The sequence below is a fragment of the Gigantopelta aegis genome, chromosome 11, assembly GCF_016097555.1.
Source record: "Gigantopelta aegis isolate Gae_Host chromosome 11, Gae_host_genome, whole genome shotgun sequence".
Classification (NCBI taxonomy): Eukaryota; Metazoa; Mollusca; class Gastropoda; order Neomphalida; family Peltospiridae; genus Gigantopelta; species Gigantopelta aegis.
Window position 1 is genome coordinate 1,218,150 of NC_054709.1, and position 22,779 is coordinate 1,240,928.

Genomic DNA, 22,779 nt, shown 5'->3' on the forward strand with positions numbered 1-22,779 from the left:
AGTTGAGATATCTCCATATTAGTCCAGACATTGTATACCGCGGGCGAGATATCTCCATATTAGTCCATACATTGTATACCGCGGGCGAGATATCTCCATATTAGTCATTACATTGTATACAGCAGGCTAGATATCTCCATATTAGTCCATACATTGTATACCGCAGGCGAGATATCTCCATATTAGTCCATACATTGTATACTGCGGGCGAGATATCTCCATATTAGTCCATACATTGTATACTACAAGCTAGATATTTCCATATTAGTCCATACATTGTATACTGCAGGCGAGATATCTCCATATTAGTCCATACATTGTATACTGCAGGCGAGATATCTCCATATTAGTCCATACATTGTATACTGCAGGCGAGATATCTCCATATTAGTCAATACATTGTATACTGCAGGCAAGATATCTCCATATTAGTCCATACATTGTATACTACAGGTGAGATATATCCATATTAGTCCATACATTGTATACTGCAGGCTAGATATCTCCATATTAGTCCATACATTGTATACTACAGGTGAGATATATCCATATTAGTCCATACATTGTATACTGCAGGCGAGATATCTCCATATTAGTCCGTACATTGTATACTGCAGGCGAGATATCTCCATATTAGTCGATACATTGTATACTGCAGGCTAGATATCTCCATATTAGTCCCTACATTGTATACTACAGGCTAGATATCTCCATATTAGTCCATACATTGTATACTGCGGGCGAGATATCTCCATATTAAACCATACATTGTATACTGCGGGCGAGATATCTCCATATTAGTCCATACATTGTATACTGCAGGCGAGATATCTCCATATTAGTCCATACATTGTATACTACAGGTGAGATATATCCATATTAGTCCATACATTGTATACTGCGGGCGAGATATCTCCATATTAGTCCATACATTGTATACTACAAGCTAGATATTTCCATATTAGTCCATACATTGTATACTGCAGGCGAGATATCTCCATATTAATCCATACATTGTATACTGAAGGCGAGATATCTCCATATTAGTCCATACATTGTATACTGCAGGCGAGATATCTCCATATTAGTCAATACATTGTATACTGCAGGCGAGATATCTCCATATTAGTCCATACATTGTATACTACAGGTGAGATATATCCATATTAGTCCATACATTGTATACTGCAGGCTAGATATCTCCATATTAGTCCATACATTGTATACTACAGGTGAGATATATCCATATTAGTCCATACATTGTATACTGCAGGCGAGATATCTCCATATTAGTCGATACATTGTATACTGCAGGCTAGATATCTCCATATTAGTCCCTACATTGTATACTACAGGCTAGATATCTCCATATTAGTCCATACATTGTATACTGCGGGCGAGATATCTCCATATTAAACCATACATTGTATACTACAGGTGAGATATATCCATATTAGTCCATACATTGTATACTGCAGGCGAGATATCTCCATATTAGTCCATACATTGTATACTGCAGGCGAGATATCTCCATATTAGTCCCTACATTGTATACTACAGGCTAGATATCTCCATATTAGTCCCTACATTGTATACTACAGGCGAAATAGCTCCATATTAGTCCATACATTGTATACTGCAGGCTAGATATCTCCATATTAGTCCATACATTGTATACCGCAGTGCATATAAAAGATTCCTTGCTGTTAATGGAAAAAATGTAGCATGTTCATCTGACGACTACAAATCAGAATTACCAAATTTTTAATGATTAATAAATCAATGTGCTCTAGTGGTGTCGTTAAAACAGACTTTAACTTTCTTTTTGTTTTGTTTTGATGAAAATATTGTTTCAAATTTGTTTTGAAGCAGCAAGCCAGCTGTCACAGAGGATAAAAACGACGTACAAAGCCTCAACGAGCAAGATCGTGTCGAGTTTTCGCCCTCAGTCGACGCTCTACAATCTCGTCCGAATATACCGAGGTCACCGCGACGGGGTATGGGACGTCAGTGCCTCGAAGTCAGGTCACCAGGTCATTGGAACCGCATGTGCAGGTAACATTATACTCTGTCACTGTCACATTTTTCAACTGATTAGGTTTTTTCTTGTTCCAACCAGTGCACCACAACTGGTCAAATGCCATGGTATGTGCTTTCCTGTCGGTGGGAGAGTGCATATAAATGATCCCTTGCTGCATTAGGAAAAATGTAGCCGGTTTCCTCTCGTGACTACGAGTTGGAATTCCCAAATGTTTGACATACAATAGCCGATAATTAACTAATGAATGTGCTCTAGTGGTGTCGTTAAACAAAACAAGCTTCAAGTCTTTTTACAGTGTATGGTAGAGATTTGGATCGGTGAGGTTAGATTAAAGATGTAATATGTTAGGTAAAACATTGTCTGGTGCAGTATGTTGTTTTAGTAAATAATGGTATAATATATTAGGTAAGATTGTGAATTTAAACTTCAGACATTGTCTGGTGCAGTGTGTTGTTTTAGTAAATAATGGTATAATATATTAGGTAAGATTGTGAATTTAAACTTCAGACATTGTCTGGTGCAGTATGTTGTTTTAGTAAATAATGGTATAATATATTAGGTAAGATTGTGAATTTAAACTTCAGACATTGTCTGGAGTAGTGTGTTGTTTTAGTAAATAATGGTGTAATATGTTAGGTAAGATTGTGAATTTAAACTTCAGACATTGTCTGGAGCAGTGTGCTGTTTTAGTAAATAATGGTGTAATATATTAGGTAAGATTGTGAATTTAAACTTCAGACATTGTCTGGTGCAGTGTGTTGTTTTAGTAAATAATGGTGTAATATGTTAGGTAAGATTGTGAATTTAAACTTCAGACATTGTCTGGAGCAGTGTGCTGTTTTAGTAAATAATGGTGTAATATGTTAGGTAAGATTGTGAATTTAAACTTCAGACATTGTCTGGAGCAGTGTGCTGTTTTAGTAAATAATGGTGTAATATATTAGGTAAGATTGTGAATTTAAACTTCAGACATTGTCTGTTGCAGTGTGTTGTTTTAGTAAATAATGGTGTAAGATGTTATGTAATATTGTGAATTTAAACTTCAGACATTGTCTGGTGCAGTGTGCTGTTTTAGTAAATAATGGTGTAATATGTTATGTAATATTGTGAGTTATTACTTCAGACCACCGCGCCAGGATATTTTCAATCGAGACTGGCCATTGTCTAGTGCAATACGTTGGACACCAGGGCTCGATAAACTCGATCCGCTTTCACCCGAGTCAGGATCTGGTGCTGACGGCGTCTGGCGATGAAACGGCTCACATCTGGCGACCCCAGGTCACGTTACAGTCGCACTCGGAGGTCGTGGTACGTAGTCTGTAGATTCACGTGTTTGAGGGGCCGAGAGCGGGATGGAATTAGTGCACCCCTGTGTGAAACACCACAGCCCTAGTGTAAACATGAATGAAATCCACACCTCTCTTTGGGAGGGGGAGAGGTCGTTGCTTGATGCGAGGCCGATCTAGGATTGATCCCCGTCTGTGGGCCATTGGGCTATTTTTCGTTTCATCCAGTGCACCATGACTGGTATATCAAAGGCCGTGGAATGTGCTATCCTGTCTGTGGTATGGTGCATATAAAAGATCCCTTGCTACTAATGGAAACATGTAGTGGCTTTCCTCTCTTAAGACTAAAACCCCTTCTCTTTCTCTTCCTCTTCCTCTTTAATCAAGTATATATGTAAGTCTGTTGTATTTTAATGTGTATCCACTTGTGAAACGTAGGGAGAGGTCTTATTATAGGCTAAGCCTGTTGACCAATCCCTTTTTTGACAAAATAAATATTGTTTAAACCAATTAGTACACTCCTGTACTAAACACCACACCCCTGTACTAAACACCACACCCCTGTACTAAACACCACACCCGTGTACTAAACACCACACCCCTGTACTAAACACCACAGCCCTAGTTTAAACATGAACGAACCATACTTGTCTCTTGAGGGGCTTGGCGGGATGTAGCCCAGTGGTAAAGTGCTTGCTTGATGCGCGGTTGATCTAGGATCGATCCCTGGCAGGGGACCATTGGGCTAATTTTTCGTTCCAGCCAGTGCACCAAGAATGGTATATCAAAGGCCATGGTATGTGCTATACTGTCTGTGGGGTGGTGCATATAGAAGATCCCTTGTTACTAATGGAAAAATGTAGTGGGTTTCCTTTCTATGACTAATGTCAGAATTTCTAAATGTTTGACATCCAAAAGCCGATGATAAATAAATCAATGTGCTCTAGTGGTGTCGTTAAAACAAAACAAACTTAAACTCTAAGTATTACTTAGACAACATTATATCTATCTTGTTTTAATTAAAACTTTGTAATTAAGGTTTGACGTTTATTAAAATATTTTATTTCAGAAATCTCATTCGTCGGGTGAAGATGACATTGAAAGTTCTGAAAAGGAAGATGCAGATGGTAAGTGAAAGCAGCACATACCGCACTCTTTGTAACACCAGTAGTGAAGCAGGTACTCAGTCTTGTTAGTCTAATTGAGCATACAGCCTGATGCTCCTTTGCTATACCAGTAGTGAAACACTAATTTGAAACAATAAATAACTTCATTTGTTGAGGTATATTGATTCTACAACCTGACATACTAGTTTAAAAAAAAGAAAAACAGAAAAGAAAAAGAGAACTCAGTCTGTTTAGGTCATTTGACCCACAAGCTGAGGTACTAGTTTAAAGGTAGGGTCAACTCAAACAAGAGCCTTATTTGTTGGAAAGATGCATACCTGGACCACCAACACATACTGACACTTTAGCAAATGAAAAACGCGTAATTTTAGAATTAATAAAAAACCATGATTATTCCTGCTAACTGGGGGGCCGCCATTTTGTTTCGTTTTTGTGATGTCCGGTGATATAGCTTAGGGCGAAGTGACATCAGCTCCTGACCATCTCCTGTATGTACAGTGTAAACAAAAGCAGTAATTTTCGACAAGGCACTTCACTTTGATCAACATGACTTGTAAAACAGCATAAATGACGTAATAATATAATAAACTATTTAACTAAATATATTTCAAGTTGCATTAACGGAACAAAATGGGGTTATAGTATTTTTCTCTGTTAAATAATCCAAAGGAAAAATGTACACTATTAGGCCTATTGATATGCTACGTTGGAGCAAAAACGATAACCCACGATACCCAAGTGATAATTTTCTTTTCTTTGGGACTACGTAATTGGTCAGTTCTCTGGTTTTAGATGGAAAAGTCTACTTAATTAATAGTTTTACAGAACTATTTACAGTAATAAACCATGTCCATTACCATTTTAGGGGCGACAGGTAATATTCCACAATACCGGTATGTATTTTTGCATCAATTAATTGGCTCGTCTGGTTACCAATCAAATACACACCTGCCAATCAGGAATCACAGGTAGCAGCAACTAACAGCATAGACCAATTAACTAAGAAAACACTCCGCGTATCATTTCAGTACGTAGGTTAATGCATGAACAAAACATTGTTAATTATTTCGACTTGTGTGTAGCCACTTTGACAATGGTATTTTATTTTGTATCGAAAAATAATATATATAGTGCTGGATATACTTATTGCTGGCTTACTGGAATGTATATTATTACAGAACATTGCAATGCATGACTATTTATCATCCCGCAAAAACCAGGTAGATTGTGTTTCTCTAGTTCTAAGGCTCATTCCTGACGTTACGCGTTAAGTATTACGTAACCACCAGCTCGCCAGAGGGCGTACTCACTGAGATGGTACAAAATGGCTGCGCTCGTTATATATAATAGCCGTCACATTTAACCGTTTAATTAATTAACTATACGACTATACTTGTTGATATTAAGCAATAATGTGCATTATACCAGGACAAATGCCTTAATTGTCCCTTCCTTTAAAAAAAAAAGAAAAAAAAAGAAGAAAACTCAGTCTGTTTAGGTCATTTGATCCCACAGCCTATGGTACCATTTCAATTTCATTTCAACTTATATTCGTGCTTATATCCAATTAAAGTTCAAGCACGCTGTCTCGGCACACACCTCAGCTATCTGGGCTGCCTGTCCAGGACTTTGGGTTAGTGGTTAGTATTAGAGAAGAGGGTGTAGTGGTCTTACACCTACCCATTAAGTCATTAGAGCTCTCTCTGGGTGGGAGCCCGTACTGGGCCGCGAACCCTGTACCTACCAGCCTTATGTCCGATGGCTTAACCACGACACCACCGAGGTACCATTGATAGTTGTAATGAAAAATAATTCCCATCTGTCCTTACAGCCTGACATGTGACCGGTAATGTACTAGTTAATCACCATGAAACTCAAACTTGATTTATAACAGTACATGATAAAGCTATACACAAAATTTCAGCTCAAGTGTCTTGGGGCATTGCTAAAAAAAAAGTCTGGAAAACTAATTTTTGTATCTCCTTAGTTCAAGAGCCATAACTCTGTAAAAAATGGGTAAATCTCAATGAAAGTCAAACTTACCTCCATAATTTTAGCTCAATATCTTGAGGCATTGTGAAAAAAACGTGGAAAACTGTAAGTGGGACAGATGGACGGACAGACAGACGGACGGAGATGAAACCTATAATCTCCTGTGGTTGGATTGATAGGGGACTAGAAATACATGGCCAAATTAGACAGATGGATAGACAGACAGACGGACGGAGATGAAACCTATAATCTCCTGTGGTTGGATTGATAGGGGACTAGAAATACATGGCCAAATTAGACAGATGGATGGACAGACAGACGGACGGAGATGAAACCTATAATCTCCTGTGGTTGGATTGATAGGGGACTAGAAATACATGGCCAAATTAGACAGATGGACGGACAGACAGACGGACGGAGATGAAACCTATAATCTCCTGTGGTTGGATTGATAGGGGACTAGAAATACATGGCCAAATTAGATAGATGGATGGACAGACAGACGGACGGAGATGAAACCTATAATCTCCTGTGGTTGGATTGATAGGGGACTAGAAATACATGGCCAAATTAGACAGATGGATGGACAGACAGACGGACGGAGATGAAACCTATAATCTCCTGTGGTTGGATTGATAGGGGACTAGAAATACATGGCCAAATTAGACAGATGGATGGACAGACAGACGGACGGAGATGAAACCTATAATCTCCTGTGGTTGGATTGATAGGGGACTAGAAATACATGGCCAAATTAGACAGATGGATGGACAGACAGACGGATGGAGATGAAACCTATAATCTCCTGTGGTTGGATTGATAGGGGACTAGAAATACATGGCCAAATTAGACAGATGGATGGACAGACAGACGGACGGAGATGAAACCTATAATCTCCTGTGGTTGGATTGATAGGGGACTAGAAATACATGGCCAAATTAGACAGATGGATGGACAGACAGACAGACGGAGATGAAACCTATAATCTCCTGTGGTTGGATTGATAGGGGACTAGAAATACATGGCCAAATTAGACAGATGGATGGACAGACAGACGGACGGAGATGAAACCTATAATCTCCTGTGGTTGGATTGATAGGGGACTAGAAATAAATGGCCAAATTAGACAGATGGATGGACAGACAGATGGAGATGAAACCTATAATCTCCTGTGGTTGGATTGATAGGGGACTAGAAATACATGGCCAAATTAGACAGATGGATGGACAGACAGACGGACGGAGATGAAACCTATAATCTCCTGTGGTTGGATTGATAGGGGACTAGAAATACATGGCCAAATTAGACAGATGGATGGACAGACAGATGGAGATGAAACCTATAATCTCCTGTGGTTGGACTGATAGGGGACTATAAATACATGGCCAAATTAGACAGATGGATGGACAGACAGATGGAGATGAAACCTATAATCTCCTGTGGTTGGACTGATAGGGGACTAGAAATACATGGCCAAATTAGACAGATGGATGGACAGACAGATGGAGATGAAACCTATAATCTCCTGTGGTTGGACTGATAGGGGACTAGAAATACATGGCCAAATTAGACAATTGCTAATTTTTATTAAAGGGACAGACCCCTTAATAAACCCGTGAAAATTAACACTGAGTTTAGTTAATCTACAAACATGTAACACATTTGGATCAACTTACAAGTTAGTGAAACATGACTCTGTGACTTTGAAATGGTGATATACCCCCTAAAAATATACTAAAACTCTACTCCATAAGTGTTATTTCTCAGACGCACATGCATTTTTAAAAATATGTGAAATGAATTTTGTGATAACAAAAACACCATGATGACAAAACACACTTCGAATGTACAGAAATTGATAATCTAAATCATAAAATCTAATTAAAGTATGATTTAAATTATCAAAAATGGCTATAATAGTAAAAAATATGCCTTAGTGTTTAAAAACTAGGGTCTGTCCCTTTAAAAGTGGCTACAACATTTAGTTCTTGGCAAATAAAATATTCCATAAATTAACGACATTTTAATAATTTAACACTGAACATTTGCTAAACCAGAATGTGTTCCATTGTGAGTCCCAGATAATCAGATCATGTCACTGACGCACCATGATGCCATCAGTGAATGGTCCAGCTGTACAGAGAAATAACTCCCTATTTCATTTAAAAAACCCCACCCAAAAATGTGATTTATTTCAGAGACTGCTGATCAGATTCACGAAGGCGCGAAGCTGCGCACTGCCCAGATGGAGTTGACGGGTCACGTGGGTGTCGTCATGGCCGCTGACTGGATGGCGGGAGGAAGTCAGGTGATCACAGCATCGTGGGATAGACAGGCCATTCTGCATGACGTTGAAACGGGCGAGCAGATAAACACTCTAACAGGTGATTAATATAATGACAATGTATGACGTGGAAACACTCTTAACAGGTGATTAATATAATGACAATGTATGACATGGAAACACACTAACAGGTGATTAATATAATGACAATGTATGACATGGAAACACTGGTGATTAATATAATGACAATGTATGATGTGGAAACACACTAACAGTTGATTAATATAATGACAATGTATGACGTGGAAATACACTAACACGTGATTAATATAATGACAATGTATGACGTGGAAACACACTAACAGGTGATTAATATAATGACAATGTATGACGTGGAAACACACTAACAGGTGATTAATATAATGACAATGTATGACGTGGAAACACACTAACAGGTGATTAATATAATGACAATGTATGACGTGGAAACACACTAACACGTGATTAATATAATGACAATGTATGACGTGGAAACACACTAACAGGTGACAATGTATGTGATTGAATATAATGACAATGTATGACGTGGAAATACACTAACACGTGATTAATATAATGACAATGTATGACGTGGAAACACACTAACAGGTGATTAATATAATGACAATGTATGACATGGAAACACTGGTGATTAATATAATGACAATGTATGACGTGGAAACACACTAACAGGTGATTAATATAATGACAATGTATGACGTGGAAATACACTAACACGTGATTAATATAATGACAATGTATGACGTGGAAACACACTAACAGGTGATTAATATAATGACAATGTATGACATGGAAACACTGGTGATTAATATAATGACAATGTATGACGTGGAAACACACTAACAGGTGATTAATATAATGACAATGTATGACGTGGAAATACACTAACACGTGATTAATATAATGACAATGTATGACGTGGAAATACACTAACACGTGATTAATATAATGACAATGTATGACGTGGAAACACACTAACACGTGATTAATATAATGACAATGTATGACGTGGAAACACACTAACAGGTGATTAATATAATGACAATGTATGACGTGGAAACACACTAACAGGTGATTAATATAATGACAATGTATGACGTGGAAACACACTAACACGTGATTAATATAATGACAATGTATGACGTGGAAACACACTAACACGTGATTAATATAATGACAATGTATGACGTGGAAACACACTAACACGTGATTAATATAATGACAATGTATGACGTAGAAACACACTAACACGTGATTAATATAATGACAATGTATGACGTGGAAACACACTAACAGGTGATTAATATAATACGTGATTAATATAATGACAATGTATGACGTGGAAACACACTAACAGGTGATTAATGTAACGACAATATATGATGTGGAAATACTCTAAATGGTGATTAATGTAATCACAATGTATGAAGTGGAAACACACTACCAGGTGATTAATGTAATCACAATGTATAACAGTGTAGTGGTGAGGCTGTTGCTGTATGGTGAATGGGGTCTGCGCAAGGAGGGAGTGTCGTAATGTATGTCAGTGGTGGAGCACTAATCCAGAGCTACACCCAATGCACACCCCCACACCCCTACACTCCTTATGGGCCTGCTTTAGTCTAGGCCTCTATCGAAGGATTTACGGTATATTTGCAGATCATATTCAAGAGCTTGAAAAAAGAATAGAAGTCTAGACCTCTATCGATGGATTCTATCGAAGGATGTACAGTATATTTGCAAGTTATATTCAGGAGCTTGAAAAAAAAAAAGTCTAGACCTCTATCGAAGGATTTACGGTATATTTGCAAATCGTATTCAGGAGCTCGAAAAAAGAACAGAAGTCTAGGCCTCGATCGAAAGATTTATGGTATATTTGCAGGTCATATTCAGGAAAAAATTTCTAGGCCTCTTAATGAAGGATTTACGGTATATTTGCAGGTCATATTCAGGGGAAAAGTCTAGGCCTCTATCAAAGGATTTACAGTATATTTGCAGGTCATGTTCAGGAAAAAAGTCTAGGTCTCTATCGAATGATTTACGGTATATATTTGCAGGTCATATTCAGGAGCTAAATGAAGTCCGAGCTCACCCGAGTCAGCGACTAGTGGTGACCTCGTCGAAGGACACGACCTTTCGCCTCTGGGATTTCCGCGACCCATTCATGAAAGTGAATGTCTTTCAAGGGCACACTCAGTAAGTGACAACGTTTACGGTTTTCTGTTATCACTGGTGTGGCATGTAGCCCAGTGGTAAAGCGTTTGCCTGATGACTTAGTTTCACACACAATAGCCGATGTATTTTTAGTGCTGGGGTGTTGTTATACATTCATTCATTCATTCATTCATTCATTCATTCATTCACCTGATGCATAGTCTGTCTAGGATCGATCCCCGTTGGTGGGCCCATTGGGCTATTTCTTGTTCACAACTGGTGTAACAAAGGTCATGGTATGTGCTGTCAGGGTCTCCATGAGTACTTGAGCATGGGCTGAGTCCAGCAACACTCGAGTCCATTCACAGGACTCGAGTACCCGTGCAAGGAAGAGCACACTCATTTAATTCTATTTTACTTCATTTTGCAATAATATTCTATGCTTGTCACAGGTTACATTATAGGGCTATGAAACATAGGTGGGAAAACAAGTCGAATGTGTGGAATGCAATACAATGGAATGATTCGGCATCCATGTTCAGCTCTAGAATTAAGATGCATAATGCTAATTTACTTTATTCCTTAGTCTCAGTAATTATTATTTAGTGTAAGTGTCAGGTACTCTGGTCCAATATTTTGTACAATCCTGTATGTGGGATGCTGTGTATAAAAAAATTCCTTTTTACCCCTAGCAGTCGTGGTTTTTTCTATCATTATCTGTGTGGTCCTTAATCATATGTCTGATGCCATATAACTGTAATTAAAATGGGGTGAGAGTGTTCTTAAAGAAAACAGATCAGTTACAGACTGGTCACCTCAGCTGTGTTTGTGTATTTATATTGTTATTAAACTGATTACAGACCGGTCACCTCAGCTGTGTTTGTGTATTTATATTGTTATTAAACTGATTACAGACAGGTCCCTTTAGCTGTGTTTGTATATTTATATTTTTATTAAACTGATTACAGACAGGTCCCTTTGGCTGTGTTTGTATATTATAGGCTGTGTTTGTGTATTTATATTTTTATTAAACTGATTACAGACAGGTCCCTTTGGCTGTGTTTGTGTATTTATATTGTTATTAAATTGATTATGGACCGGTCCCCTTGGCTGTGTTTGTGTATTTATATTTTTATTAAATTTGTTACAGACCGGTCACCTCAGCTGTGTTTGTGTATTTATATTTTTATTAAATTTGTTACAGACACGTCACCTCATCTGTGTTGTGTATTTATATTTTTATTAAATTGGTTACAGACCGGTCACCTCAGCTGTATTTGCTGGCGGAGATAAGATCGTCTCCGGGAGTGACGACCGCACGGTTAAAGTGTGGGACCTCAAGAACATGAGATCTCCCATGGCAACGATTCGACTAGATTCATCGATCAACAGGTATTGACTATTAATATTGTGGGTGGTGGTCTGACGCCAGATAACCGGAAATGTATTGAGTGCGTTGTTAAATAAAACCCTTCTTTTTCTGTGTGGTGAGGTCTAGATGTGTATGGTGAAATCTGGTGTGATGTGTGTGGTGAGGTCTGGTGTGATGTGTGTGGTGCAGTCTAGTGTGATGTGTATGGTGAAGTCTGGTGTGGTGAGGTCTGGTGTGATGTGTGTGGTGCAGTCTAGTGAGATGTGTATGGTGAGGTCTAGTGTGATGTGTATGGTGAGGTCTAGTGTGGTGCGGTCTAGTGTGATGTGCATGGTGAGGTTTAGTGTGATGTCTGTGGAGAGGTCTAGTGTGATGTGTGTGGTGAGGTCTAGTGTGATGTGTATGGTGAGGTCTAGTGTGATGCAGTCTAGTGTGATGTGCGTGGAGAGGTCTAGTGTGGTGAGGTCTAGTGTGATGTGTGTGGAGAGGTCTAGTGTGATGTGTGTGGTGAGGTCTAGTGTGATGTGTGTGGAGAGGTCTAGTGTCATGTGTGTGGTGAGGTCTAGTGTGATGTGTGTGGAAAGGTCTAGTGTGGTGTGTGTGTGGTGCAGTCTGGTGTGATGTGTGTGGTGCAGTCTAGTGTGATGTGTGTGGTGAGGTCTAGTGTGATGTGCGTGGTGCAGTCTAGTGTGATGTGTGTGATGAGGTCTAGTGTGATGTGTGTGGTGCAGTCTAGTGTGATGTGTGTGGAGAGGTCTAGTATGATGTGTGTGGTGAGGTCTAGTGTGATGTGTGTGGTGCAGTCTAGTGTGATGTGTATGGTGCAGTCTAGTGTGATGTGTGTGGTGAGGTCTAGTGTGATGTGTGTGGAGAGGTCTAGTGTGATGTGTGTGGTGCAGTCTAGTGTGATGTGTGTGGAGAGGTCTAGTATGATGTGTGTGGTGAGGTCTAGTGTGATGTGTGTGGTGCAGTCTAGTGTGATGTGTATGGTGCAGTCTAGTGTGATGTGTGTGATGAGGTCTAGTGTGATGTGTGTGGTGCAGTCTAGTGTGATGTGTGTGGAGAGGTCTAGTATGATGTGTGTGGTGAGGTCTAGTGTGATGTGTGTGGTGCAGTCTAGTGTGATGTGTATGGTGCAGTCTAGTGTGATGTGTGTGGTGAGGTCTAGTGTGATGTGTGTGGAGAGGTCTAGTGTGATGTGTGTGGTGCAGTCTAGTGTGATGTGTGTGGAGAGGTCTAGTATGATGTGTGTGGTGAGGTCTAGTGTGATGTGTGTGGTGCAGTCTAGTGTGATGTGTATGGTGCAGTCTAGTGTGATGTGTGTGGTGAGGTCTAGTGTGATGTGTGTGGTGAGGTCTAGTGTGATGTGTGTGGAGAGGTCTAGTATGATGTGTGTGGTGAGGTCTAGTGTGATGTGATGTGTGTGGTGCAGTCTAGTGTGATGTGAGTGGTGAGGTCTAGTGTGATGTGTGTGGTGCAGTCTAGTGTGATGTGTATGGTGCAGTCTAGTGTGATGTGTGTGGTGAGGTCTAGTGTGATGTGTATGGTGCAGTCTAGTGTGATGTGTGTGGTCAGGTCTAGTGTGATGTGTCTGGTGCAGTCTAGTGTGATGTGTGTGGTGAGGTCTAGTGTGATGTGTGTGGTGAGGTCTAGTGTGATGTGTGTGGTGCAGTCTAGTGTGATGTGTATGGTGCAGTCTAGTGTGATGTGTGTGGTGAGGTCTAGTGTGATGTGTGTGGAGAGGTCTAGTGTGATGTGTGTGGTGCAGTCTAGTGTGATGTGTGTGGAGAGGTCTAGTATGATGTGTGTGGTGAGGTCTAGTGTGATGTGTGTGGTGCAGTCTAGTGTGATGTGTATGGTGCAGTCTAGTGTGATGTGTGTGATGAGGTCTAGTGTGATGTGTGTGGTGCAGTCTAGTGTGATGTGTGTGGAGAGGTCTAGTATGATGTGTGTGGTGAGGTCTAGTGTGATGTGTGTGGTGCAGTCTAGTGTGATGTGTGATGTGTGTGGTGAGGTCTAGTGTGATGTGTGTGGAGAGGTCTAGTGTGATGTGTGTGGTGCAGTCTAGTGTGATGTGTGTGGAGAGGTCTAGTATGATGTGTGTGGTGAGGTCTAGTGTGATGTGTGTGGTGCAGTCTAGTGTGATGTGTATGGTGCAGTCTAGTGTGATGTGTGTGGTGAGGTCTAGTGTGATGTGTGTGGTGAGGTCTAGTGTGATGTGTGTGGTGCAGTCTAGTGTGATGTGTATGGTGCAGTCTAGTGTGATGTGTGTGGTGAGGTCTAGTGTGATGTGTGTGGTGAGGTCTAGTGTGATGTGTGTGGAGAGGTCTAGTATGATGTGTGTTGTGAGGTCTAGTGTGATGTGATGTGTGTGGTGCAGTCTAGTGTGATGTGTGTGGTGAGGTCTAGTGTGATGTGTGTGGTGAGATCTAGTGTGATGTGTGGAGAGGTCTAGTATGATGTGTGTGGTGAGGTCTAGTGTGATGTGAGTGGTGAGGTCTAGTGTGATGTGTGTGGTGCAGTCTAGTGTGATGTGTATGGTGCAGTCTAGTGTGATGTGTGTGGTGAGGTCTAGTGTGATGTGTATGGTGCAGTCTAGTGTGATGTGTGTGGTCAGGTCTAGTGTGATGTGTCTGGTGCAGTCTAGTGTGATGTGTGTGGTGAGGTCTAGTGTGATGTGTGTGGTGAGGTCTAGTGTGATGTGTGTGGTGCAGTCTAGTGTGATGTGTATGGTGCAGTCTAGTGTGATGTGTGTGGTGAGGTCTAGTGTGATGTGTGTGGAGAGGTCTAGTGTGATGTGTGTGGTGCAGTCTAGTGTGATGTGTGTGGAGAGGTCTAGTATGATGTGTGTGGTGAGGTCTAGTGTGATGTGTGTGGTGCAGTCTAGTGTGATGTGTATGGTGCAGTCTAGTGTGATGTGTGTGATGAGGTCTAGTGTGATGTGTGTGGTGCAGTCTAGTGTGATGTGTGTGGAGAGGTCTAGTATGATGTGTGTGGTGAGGTCTAGTGTGATGTGTGTGGTGCAGTCTAGTGTATGGTGCAGTCTAGTGTGATGTGTGTGGTGAGGTCGAGTGTGATGTGTGTGGTGCAGTCTAGTGTGATGTGTATGGTGCAGTCTAGTGTGATGTGTATGGTGCAGTCTAGTGTGATGTGTGTGGTGAGGTCTAGTGTGATGTGTATGGTGCAGTCTAGTGTGATGTGTGTGGTCAGGTCTAGTGTGATGTGTCTGGTGCAGTCTAGTGTGATGTGTGTGGTGAGGTCTAGTGTGATGTGTGTGGTGAGGTCTAGTGTGATGTGTGTGGTGCAGTCTAGTGTGATGTGTGTGGTGAGGTCTAGTGTGGTGAGGTCTAGTGTGATGTGTATGGTGCAGTCTAGTGTGATGTGTGTGGTCAGGTCTAGTATGATGTGTGTGGTGAGGTCTAGTGTGATGTGTCTGGTGCAGTCTAGTGTGATGTGTATGGTGCAGTCTAGTGTGATGTGTGTGGTGAGGTATAGTGTGATGTGTATGGTGCAGTCTAGTGTGATGTGTATGGTGCAGTCTAGTGTGATGTGTGTGATGAGGTCTAGTGTGATGTGTATGGTGCAGTCTAGTGTGATGTGTGTGGTGAGGTCTAGTATGATGTGTCTGGTGCAGTCTAGTGTGATGTGTGTGGAGAGGTCTAGTGTGATGTGTGTGGTGAGGTCTAGTGTGATGTGTGTGGTGAGGTCTAGTGTGATGTGTGTGGTGCAGTCTAGTGTGATGTGTGTGGAGAGGTCTAGTGTGATGTGTGTGGTGAGGTCTAGTGTGATGTGTGTGGTGAGGTATAGTGTGATGTGTGTGGTGCAGTCTAGTGTGATGTGTATGGTGCAGTCTAGTGTGATGTGTGGTGAGGTCTAGTGTGATGTGTCTGGTGAGTGTGATGTGTCTGGTGAGGTCTAGTGTGATGTGTGTGGTGCAGTCTAGTGTGATGTGTCTGGTGCAGTCTAGTGTGATGTGTGTGGAGAGGTCTAGTGTGATGTGTGTGAGAGGTCTAGTGTGATGTGTGTGGTGAGGTCTAGTGTGATGTGTGTGGTGAGGTCTAGTGTGATGTGTATGGTGCAGTCTAGTGTGATGTGTGTGGTGAGGTCTAGTGTGGTGAGGTCTAGTGTGATGTGTATGGTGCAGTCTAGTGTGATGTGTGTGGAGAGGTCTAGTGTGATGTGTGTGGTGAGGTCTAGTGTGATGTGTCTGGTGAGGTCTAGTGTGATGTGTCTGGTGAGGTCTAGTGTGATGTGTGTGGTGCAGTCTAGTGTGATGTTGAATGGTGCAGTCTAGTGTGATGTGTGTGGTGAGGTCTAGTGTGATGTGTATGGTGAGGTCTAGTGTGATGTGTATGGTGCAGTCTAGAGTGATGTGTATGGTGCAGTCTAGTGTGATGTGTGTGGTGCAGTCTAGTGTGATGTGTATGGTGCAGTCTAGTGTGATGTGTGTGGAGAGGTCTAGTGTGATGTGTGTTGTGAGGTCTAGTGTGATGTGTATGGTGAGGTCTAGTGTGGTGCAGTCTAGTATGATGTGTGTGGTGCAGTCTAGTGTGATGTGTGTGGAGAGGTCTAGTATGATGTGCGTGGAGAGGTCTGGTGTGATGTGCGTGGTGAGGTCTGGTGTGATGTGCGTGGTGAGGTCTGGTGTGATGTGCGTGGTGAGGTCTGGTGTGATGTGTGTGGTGAGGTCTAGTGTGATGTGTGTGGTGAGGTCTGGTGTGATGTGTGTGGAGAGGTCTAGTGTGATGTTTGTGATGAGGTCTAGTGTGATGTGTGTGGTGAGGTCTAGTGTGGTTCAGTCTAGTGTGATGTGCGTGGCGAGGTCTAGTATGATGTGTGTGGTGAGGTCTAGTGTGGTGAGGTCTAGTGTGATGTGTGTGGTGAGGTCTAGTGTGATGTGTGTGGAGAGGTCTAGTGTGATCTGTGTGGTGCGGTCTAGTGTGATGTGTGTGGTGTGGTCTAGTGTAATGTGGTCTAGTGTGATGTGCGTGGTGAGGTCTAGTGTGATGTGTGGTGAGGTCTAGTGTGATGTGCGTGGTAAGGTCTAGTGTGATGTGCGTGGTGAGGTATAGTGTGATGTGCGTGGTGAGGTCTAGTGTGATGTGCGTGGTGAGATCTATAGTGTGATGTGCGTGGTGAAGTCTATAGTGTGATGTGCGTGGTGCGGTCTAATGTGATGTGTGTGGTGAGGTCTAGTGTGATGTGTGTGGTGAGGTCTAGTGTAGTGAGGCATGGTATTGCAAATCACAGCACTCTGTTAACGTTTCTGTGTACGAGCCAGATGGCACCTACATATGTTTTTTAAAGCAAATTTAGGAGCTATGTTTGTATACAGGTACATGTATATTGTATATGTGTATATGTATGTGTGAGCGTGGGTGTGTGTGTAATATATTTAGAGAATAACTAACAAGTTACAAGGAATTATTAATCATCTGGCCAGTGTTTTACCTGAGCCTCTAGCGATAGTTTCACCTGAGCCTCTGGTGAGGGTTTTACAACATTCAGTGATGAACGACAGATAATTTGTGACGCTCGTAGCAAGTTGGTTATTCCCTTTATTACCCACTGTCACTTTCAACTGATTTTTAATGTAAAAATCTACAATAAAGCCATCAGCCATTATGTCATATAACCTTGCGAGCAGTGCATGACGTCATGTAAGTGACGTCATGGTATAAAGGCGTTCTGTTTAAAGCCAAATGTTTACAGTACAAAATAATATGAGTGTGGTTGCATTAGAAAATAAATATTTTTCAATGCTACTAAAGCCGCTGCTTATGAAAATATGCCATTTCATGTTTATAAAACAAATGAATCAAACATTTTCTCTAAATATTTCTAGATTGTATAGCGTGTGTATAATTTGACTGATGAATAGAAACATTATATGAATGAAAGTGAAGTTTCGGCCGTAGCACACAACCAACCAAACGTCGTGAATTTTTAAGCCAGCCAATCTTCTCCTTGAATTTTCCACCCTGGTACATACATACATACATACATACGCCATCTTGGAATTTTCCACCCTGGTACATGCATACATACGTCATGTTGGAATTTTCCACCCTGGTATATACATACATACATACGCCATCTGGGAATTTTCCACCCTTTTACATACATACATACATACATACGTCATCTTGAAATTTTTCACCGTGGTACATACATACATATGTCATCTTGAAATTTTTCACTGTGGTACATACATACATACATACATATGTCATCTTGGAATTTTCCACCCTGGTACATACATACATACACCATGTTGAATTTTCCACCCTGGTACATACATACATACATACTCCATCGTGAAATTTCCACCCTGATACATACATACATACATACACCATGTTGAATTTTCCACCCTGGTACATACTTACATACATACATACATAAGCCATGTTGAATTTTCCAACCTGATACATACATACGCCATGTTGAATTATCCACCCTGGTACATACATACATACATGCGCCATGTGGAATTTTCCACCCTGATACATACATATATATACATACGCCATGTTGAATTTTCCACCCTGGTACATACATACAATGTACACAACTATGACTGCGGTGTTTGTTGCATTACAGAATATCCGTGTCCTCTGTGAATAACGTGATTGCAATTCCTCACGACAACAGAAACATCCGTTTGTTTGACCTGAACGGAGTTCGTATTGGTCGACTTCCTCGCACCAACAGACAGGTGGGCTTCCTGTGTAGCATAATATATTCTTTATTTACATAATAAATCACTCTTTCTATGTCCAGTGTAGCGTAATATATTCTTTATTTACATAGTAAATCACACTATGTCCAGTGTAGGGTAATATATTCTATATTTACATAATAAATCACTCTTTCTATGTCCAGTGTAGAGTAATATATTCTTTATTTACATAGTAAATCACTCTCTCGCTCTGTGTCCAGTGTAGCGTAATATATTCTACATTTACATAATAAATCACTCTTTCTATGTCCAGTGTAGAGTAATATATTCTTTATTTACATAGTAAATCACTCTCTCGCTCTGTGTCCAGTGTAGCGTAATATATTCTTTATTTACATAGTAACTCTCTCTCGCTGTGTGTCCAATGTAGGGTAATATATTCTTTATTTACATAGCAACTTTTTCTCTCGCTCTGTCCAGTGTAGCATAATATATTCTTTATTTACATAGTAAATCACTCTCTCGCTCTGTGTCCAGTGTAGGGTAATATATTCTTTATTTACATGGTAAAACTCTCTCGCTCTGTATCCAGTGTAGGGTAATATATTTTTAATTTACATAGTAACTCTCTCTCACTCTGTGTCCAGTGTATAGCAACTTTTTCTCTCGCTCTGTCCAGTGTAGGGTAATATATTCTTTATTTACATGGTAACTCTCTCTCGCTCTGTATCCAGTGTAGGGTAATATATTTTTAATTTACATAGTAACTCTCTCTCACTCTGTGTCCAGTGTAGCGTAATATATTCTTTATTTACATAGTAAGTCACTCTTCGCTCTGTGTCCAGAGTAGCGTAATATATTCTTTATTTACATAGTAAATCACTCTCTTGCTCTGTATCCAGTGTAGGGTAATACATTTTTTATTTACATAGTAACTCTCTCTCACTCTGTGTCCAGTGTAGCGTAATATATTCTTTATTTACATAGTAAGTCACTCTCGATCTGTGTCCAGAGTAGTGTAATATATTATTTATTTACACTCTCTCTCTCTTACTCTCTCTCAAACACTGTATTTTCCCCTTTCTTTCCCTCTGTCATATTCTCATTCATGTTGTAAAGTGATTTTTCATCTCTCTCTCTCAACATGTATGTGTTGTAAAGTGATTTTTAATCTCTTGCCTTACAGGGTCACACGCTGATGGTGTGTGCGGTTTGCTGGGCTGATGATAACTCTGTCTGATCTCTTGTCTTATAGGGTCACACGCGGATGGTGTGTGCGGATTGCTGGGCTGATGATAACTCTGTCTCATCTCTTGTCTTACAGGGTCACACGCGGATGGTGTGTGCGGATTGCTGGGCTGATGATAACTCTGTCTGATCTCTTGTCTTACAGGGTCACACGCGGATGGTGTGTGCGGATTGCTGGGCTGATGATAACTGTCTGATCTCTTGTCTTACAGGGTCACACGCGGATGGTGTGTGCGGTTTGCTGGGCTGATGATAACTCTGTCTGATCTCTTGTCTTACAGGGTCACACGCGGATGGTGTGTGCAGATTGCTGGGCTGATGATAACTCTGTCTCATCTCTTGTCTTACAGGGTCACACGCGGATGGTGTGTGCAGATTGCTGGGCTGATGATAACTGTCTGATCTCTTGTCTTACAGGGTCACACGCGGATGGTGTGTGCGGATTGCTGGGCTGATGATAACTGTCTAATCTCTTGTCTTACAGGGTCACACGCGGATGGTGTGTGCAGTTTGCTGGGCTGATGATAACTCGGTCTGATCTCTTGTCTTACAGGGTCACACGCGGATGGTGTGTGCGGATTGCTGGGCTGATGATAACTCTGTCTGATCTCTTGTCTTACAGGGTCACACGCGGATGGTGTGTGCGGATTGCTGGTCTGATGATAACTCTGTCTGATCTCTTGTCTTACAGGGTCACACGCGGATGGTGTGTGCGGATTGCTGGGCTGATGATAACTGTCTCATCTCTTGTCTTACAGGGTCACACGCGGATGGTGTGTGCGGTTTGCTGGGCTGATGATAACTGTCTAATCTCTTCTCTTACAGGGTCACACGCGGATGGTTTGTGCAGTTTGCTGGGCTGATGATAACTCGGTCTGATCTCTTGTCTTACAGGGTCACACGCGGATGGTGTGTGCGGATTGCTGGGCTGATGATAACTCTGTCTGATCTCTTGTCTTACAGGGTCACACGCGGATGGTGTGTGCGGATTGCTGGGCTGATGATAACTGTCTGATCTCTTGTCTTACAGGGTCACACGCGGATGGTGTGTGCGGATTGCTGGGCTGATGATAACTGTCTAATCTCTTGTCTTACAGGGTCACACGCGGATGGTGTGTGCGGTTTGCTGGGCTGATGATAACTGTCTAATCTCTTCTCTTACAGGGTCACACACGGATGGTGTGTGCAGTTTGCTGGGCTGATGATAACTGTCTAATCTCTTCTCTTACAGGGTCACACGCGGATGGTGTGTGCGGTTTGTTGGGCTGATGATAACTCTGTGTCCAATCTCTTCTCGTGTGGTTTCGATCGCCAGGTCCTCGGGTGGAACATTAACCTGCAGATCAAAGAGTAATGGTGGAATCATTGCCCAGGCTACCACTCAACCAGTTTGGTGTAAAAAGCTCACAAATATTGGAACTGATTGCGATAAAAAGTCACAAACTCAAATAGCTTGGTATAAAAAATTGTTTTGCAATTCAAACAGTTTGGTGTAAAATTCACAAATATTGGATCAGTTGATCATTTTGGTGGAAAAACACAAACTTGGATAGAGCTATGGAAACATTCACAAATATTGGAACATTTTAACAGTTTGATGTTAAAATTCACAAATGTTTGAAGAGTGATATAAAAATATTTGAACATGGTTGGTGTAAAAATGGACAAATTTGGATATATTGGTGTGGAAAAAACTACTAATATTGCCTAATGAAAATATGGTGTAGAAACATACACATCAGGATAGAGTGGTGTAAAAGTTCACAAATTTGGCTAAATTGGTGTAAAAAAACAACAACAACACTATCACCAAATGAAAATATGGTGTAGAAACATACTCTTGAGGATAAAGTGGTGTAAAAAAAAAAATTGGAGATAAAACAACATTCTAGTATATTATATAAATCCATATATATACATATTATATACTATAAATCCCCAAAAGTTTAAAGATTGGTGTACGAACAAACAAACATGGATAGATTGGAGTAAAAAAACAACCCCAAAACCCCCACCAAATGTAAGTTTGGTGTGAAAACAATCATGTGGATACTTTGGTATAAAAAATTGCAGTCTGAGAAAGAGTGATGTTAAAAGTGACTACTGTGAAGAATTTTGGTGTACACACTTTGAAATGTGGAGAATTTGGTGTTCACACTTTGAAATGTAGAGAATAGGGTGTACACACTTTGACATGTGGAGAATTTGGTGTACACACTTTGACATGTGGAGAATTTGGTGTACACACTTTGAAATGTAGAGAATAGGGTGTACACACTTTGACATGTGGAGAATTTGGTGTACACACTTTGACATGTGGAGAATTTGGTGTACACACTTTGAAATGTAGAAAATAGGGTGTACACACTTTGACATGTGGAGAATTTGGTGTACACACTTTCAAATGTGGAGAATTTGGTGTACAAACTTTGCAATTTGAAACATTTGGTGTATAAACTTTAAAATGAAGAGAATTTGGTGTACAAACTTTGAAATGAAGAGACTTTAGTGTACAAACTTTGAAATGTGGATA

The 22,779-nt window shown here is 40.8% G+C and overlaps 1 protein-coding gene across 3 annotated transcripts in view; it reads left to right on the plus strand.

Annotated features, from left to right (window-relative positions):
• Positions 1-21,894, plus strand: part of LOC121385186 (WD repeat-containing protein 37-like) — a 40,520-nt gene extending 18,626 nt beyond the window's left edge. Inside the window, exons 5-12 of one of the 3 annotated variants that reach the window (XM_041515753.1) lie at positions 1,870-2,055; positions 3,165-3,349; positions 4,397-4,454; positions 8,645-8,830; positions 10,848-10,986; positions 12,202-12,336; positions 18,920-19,034; positions 21,478-21,894. In XM_041515753.1, the coding sequence (XP_041371687.1) occupies positions 1,870-2,055; positions 3,165-3,349; positions 4,397-4,454; positions 8,645-8,830; positions 10,848-10,986; positions 12,202-12,336; positions 18,920-19,034; positions 21,478-21,600 (1,127 nt within the window). In that variant the 3' untranslated portion in view covers positions 21,601-21,894. Of the gene's footprint in view, positions 1-1,869; positions 2,056-3,164; positions 3,350-4,396; positions 4,455-8,644; positions 8,831-10,847; positions 10,987-12,201; positions 12,337-18,919; positions 19,035-20,322; positions 20,673-21,477 lie in introns of those variants that run through there. The other 2 variants (XM_041515754.1, XM_041515755.1) reach the window with 2 other exon arrangements.
• The last annotated feature ends 885 nt before the right edge of the window (positions 21,895-22,779 follow it).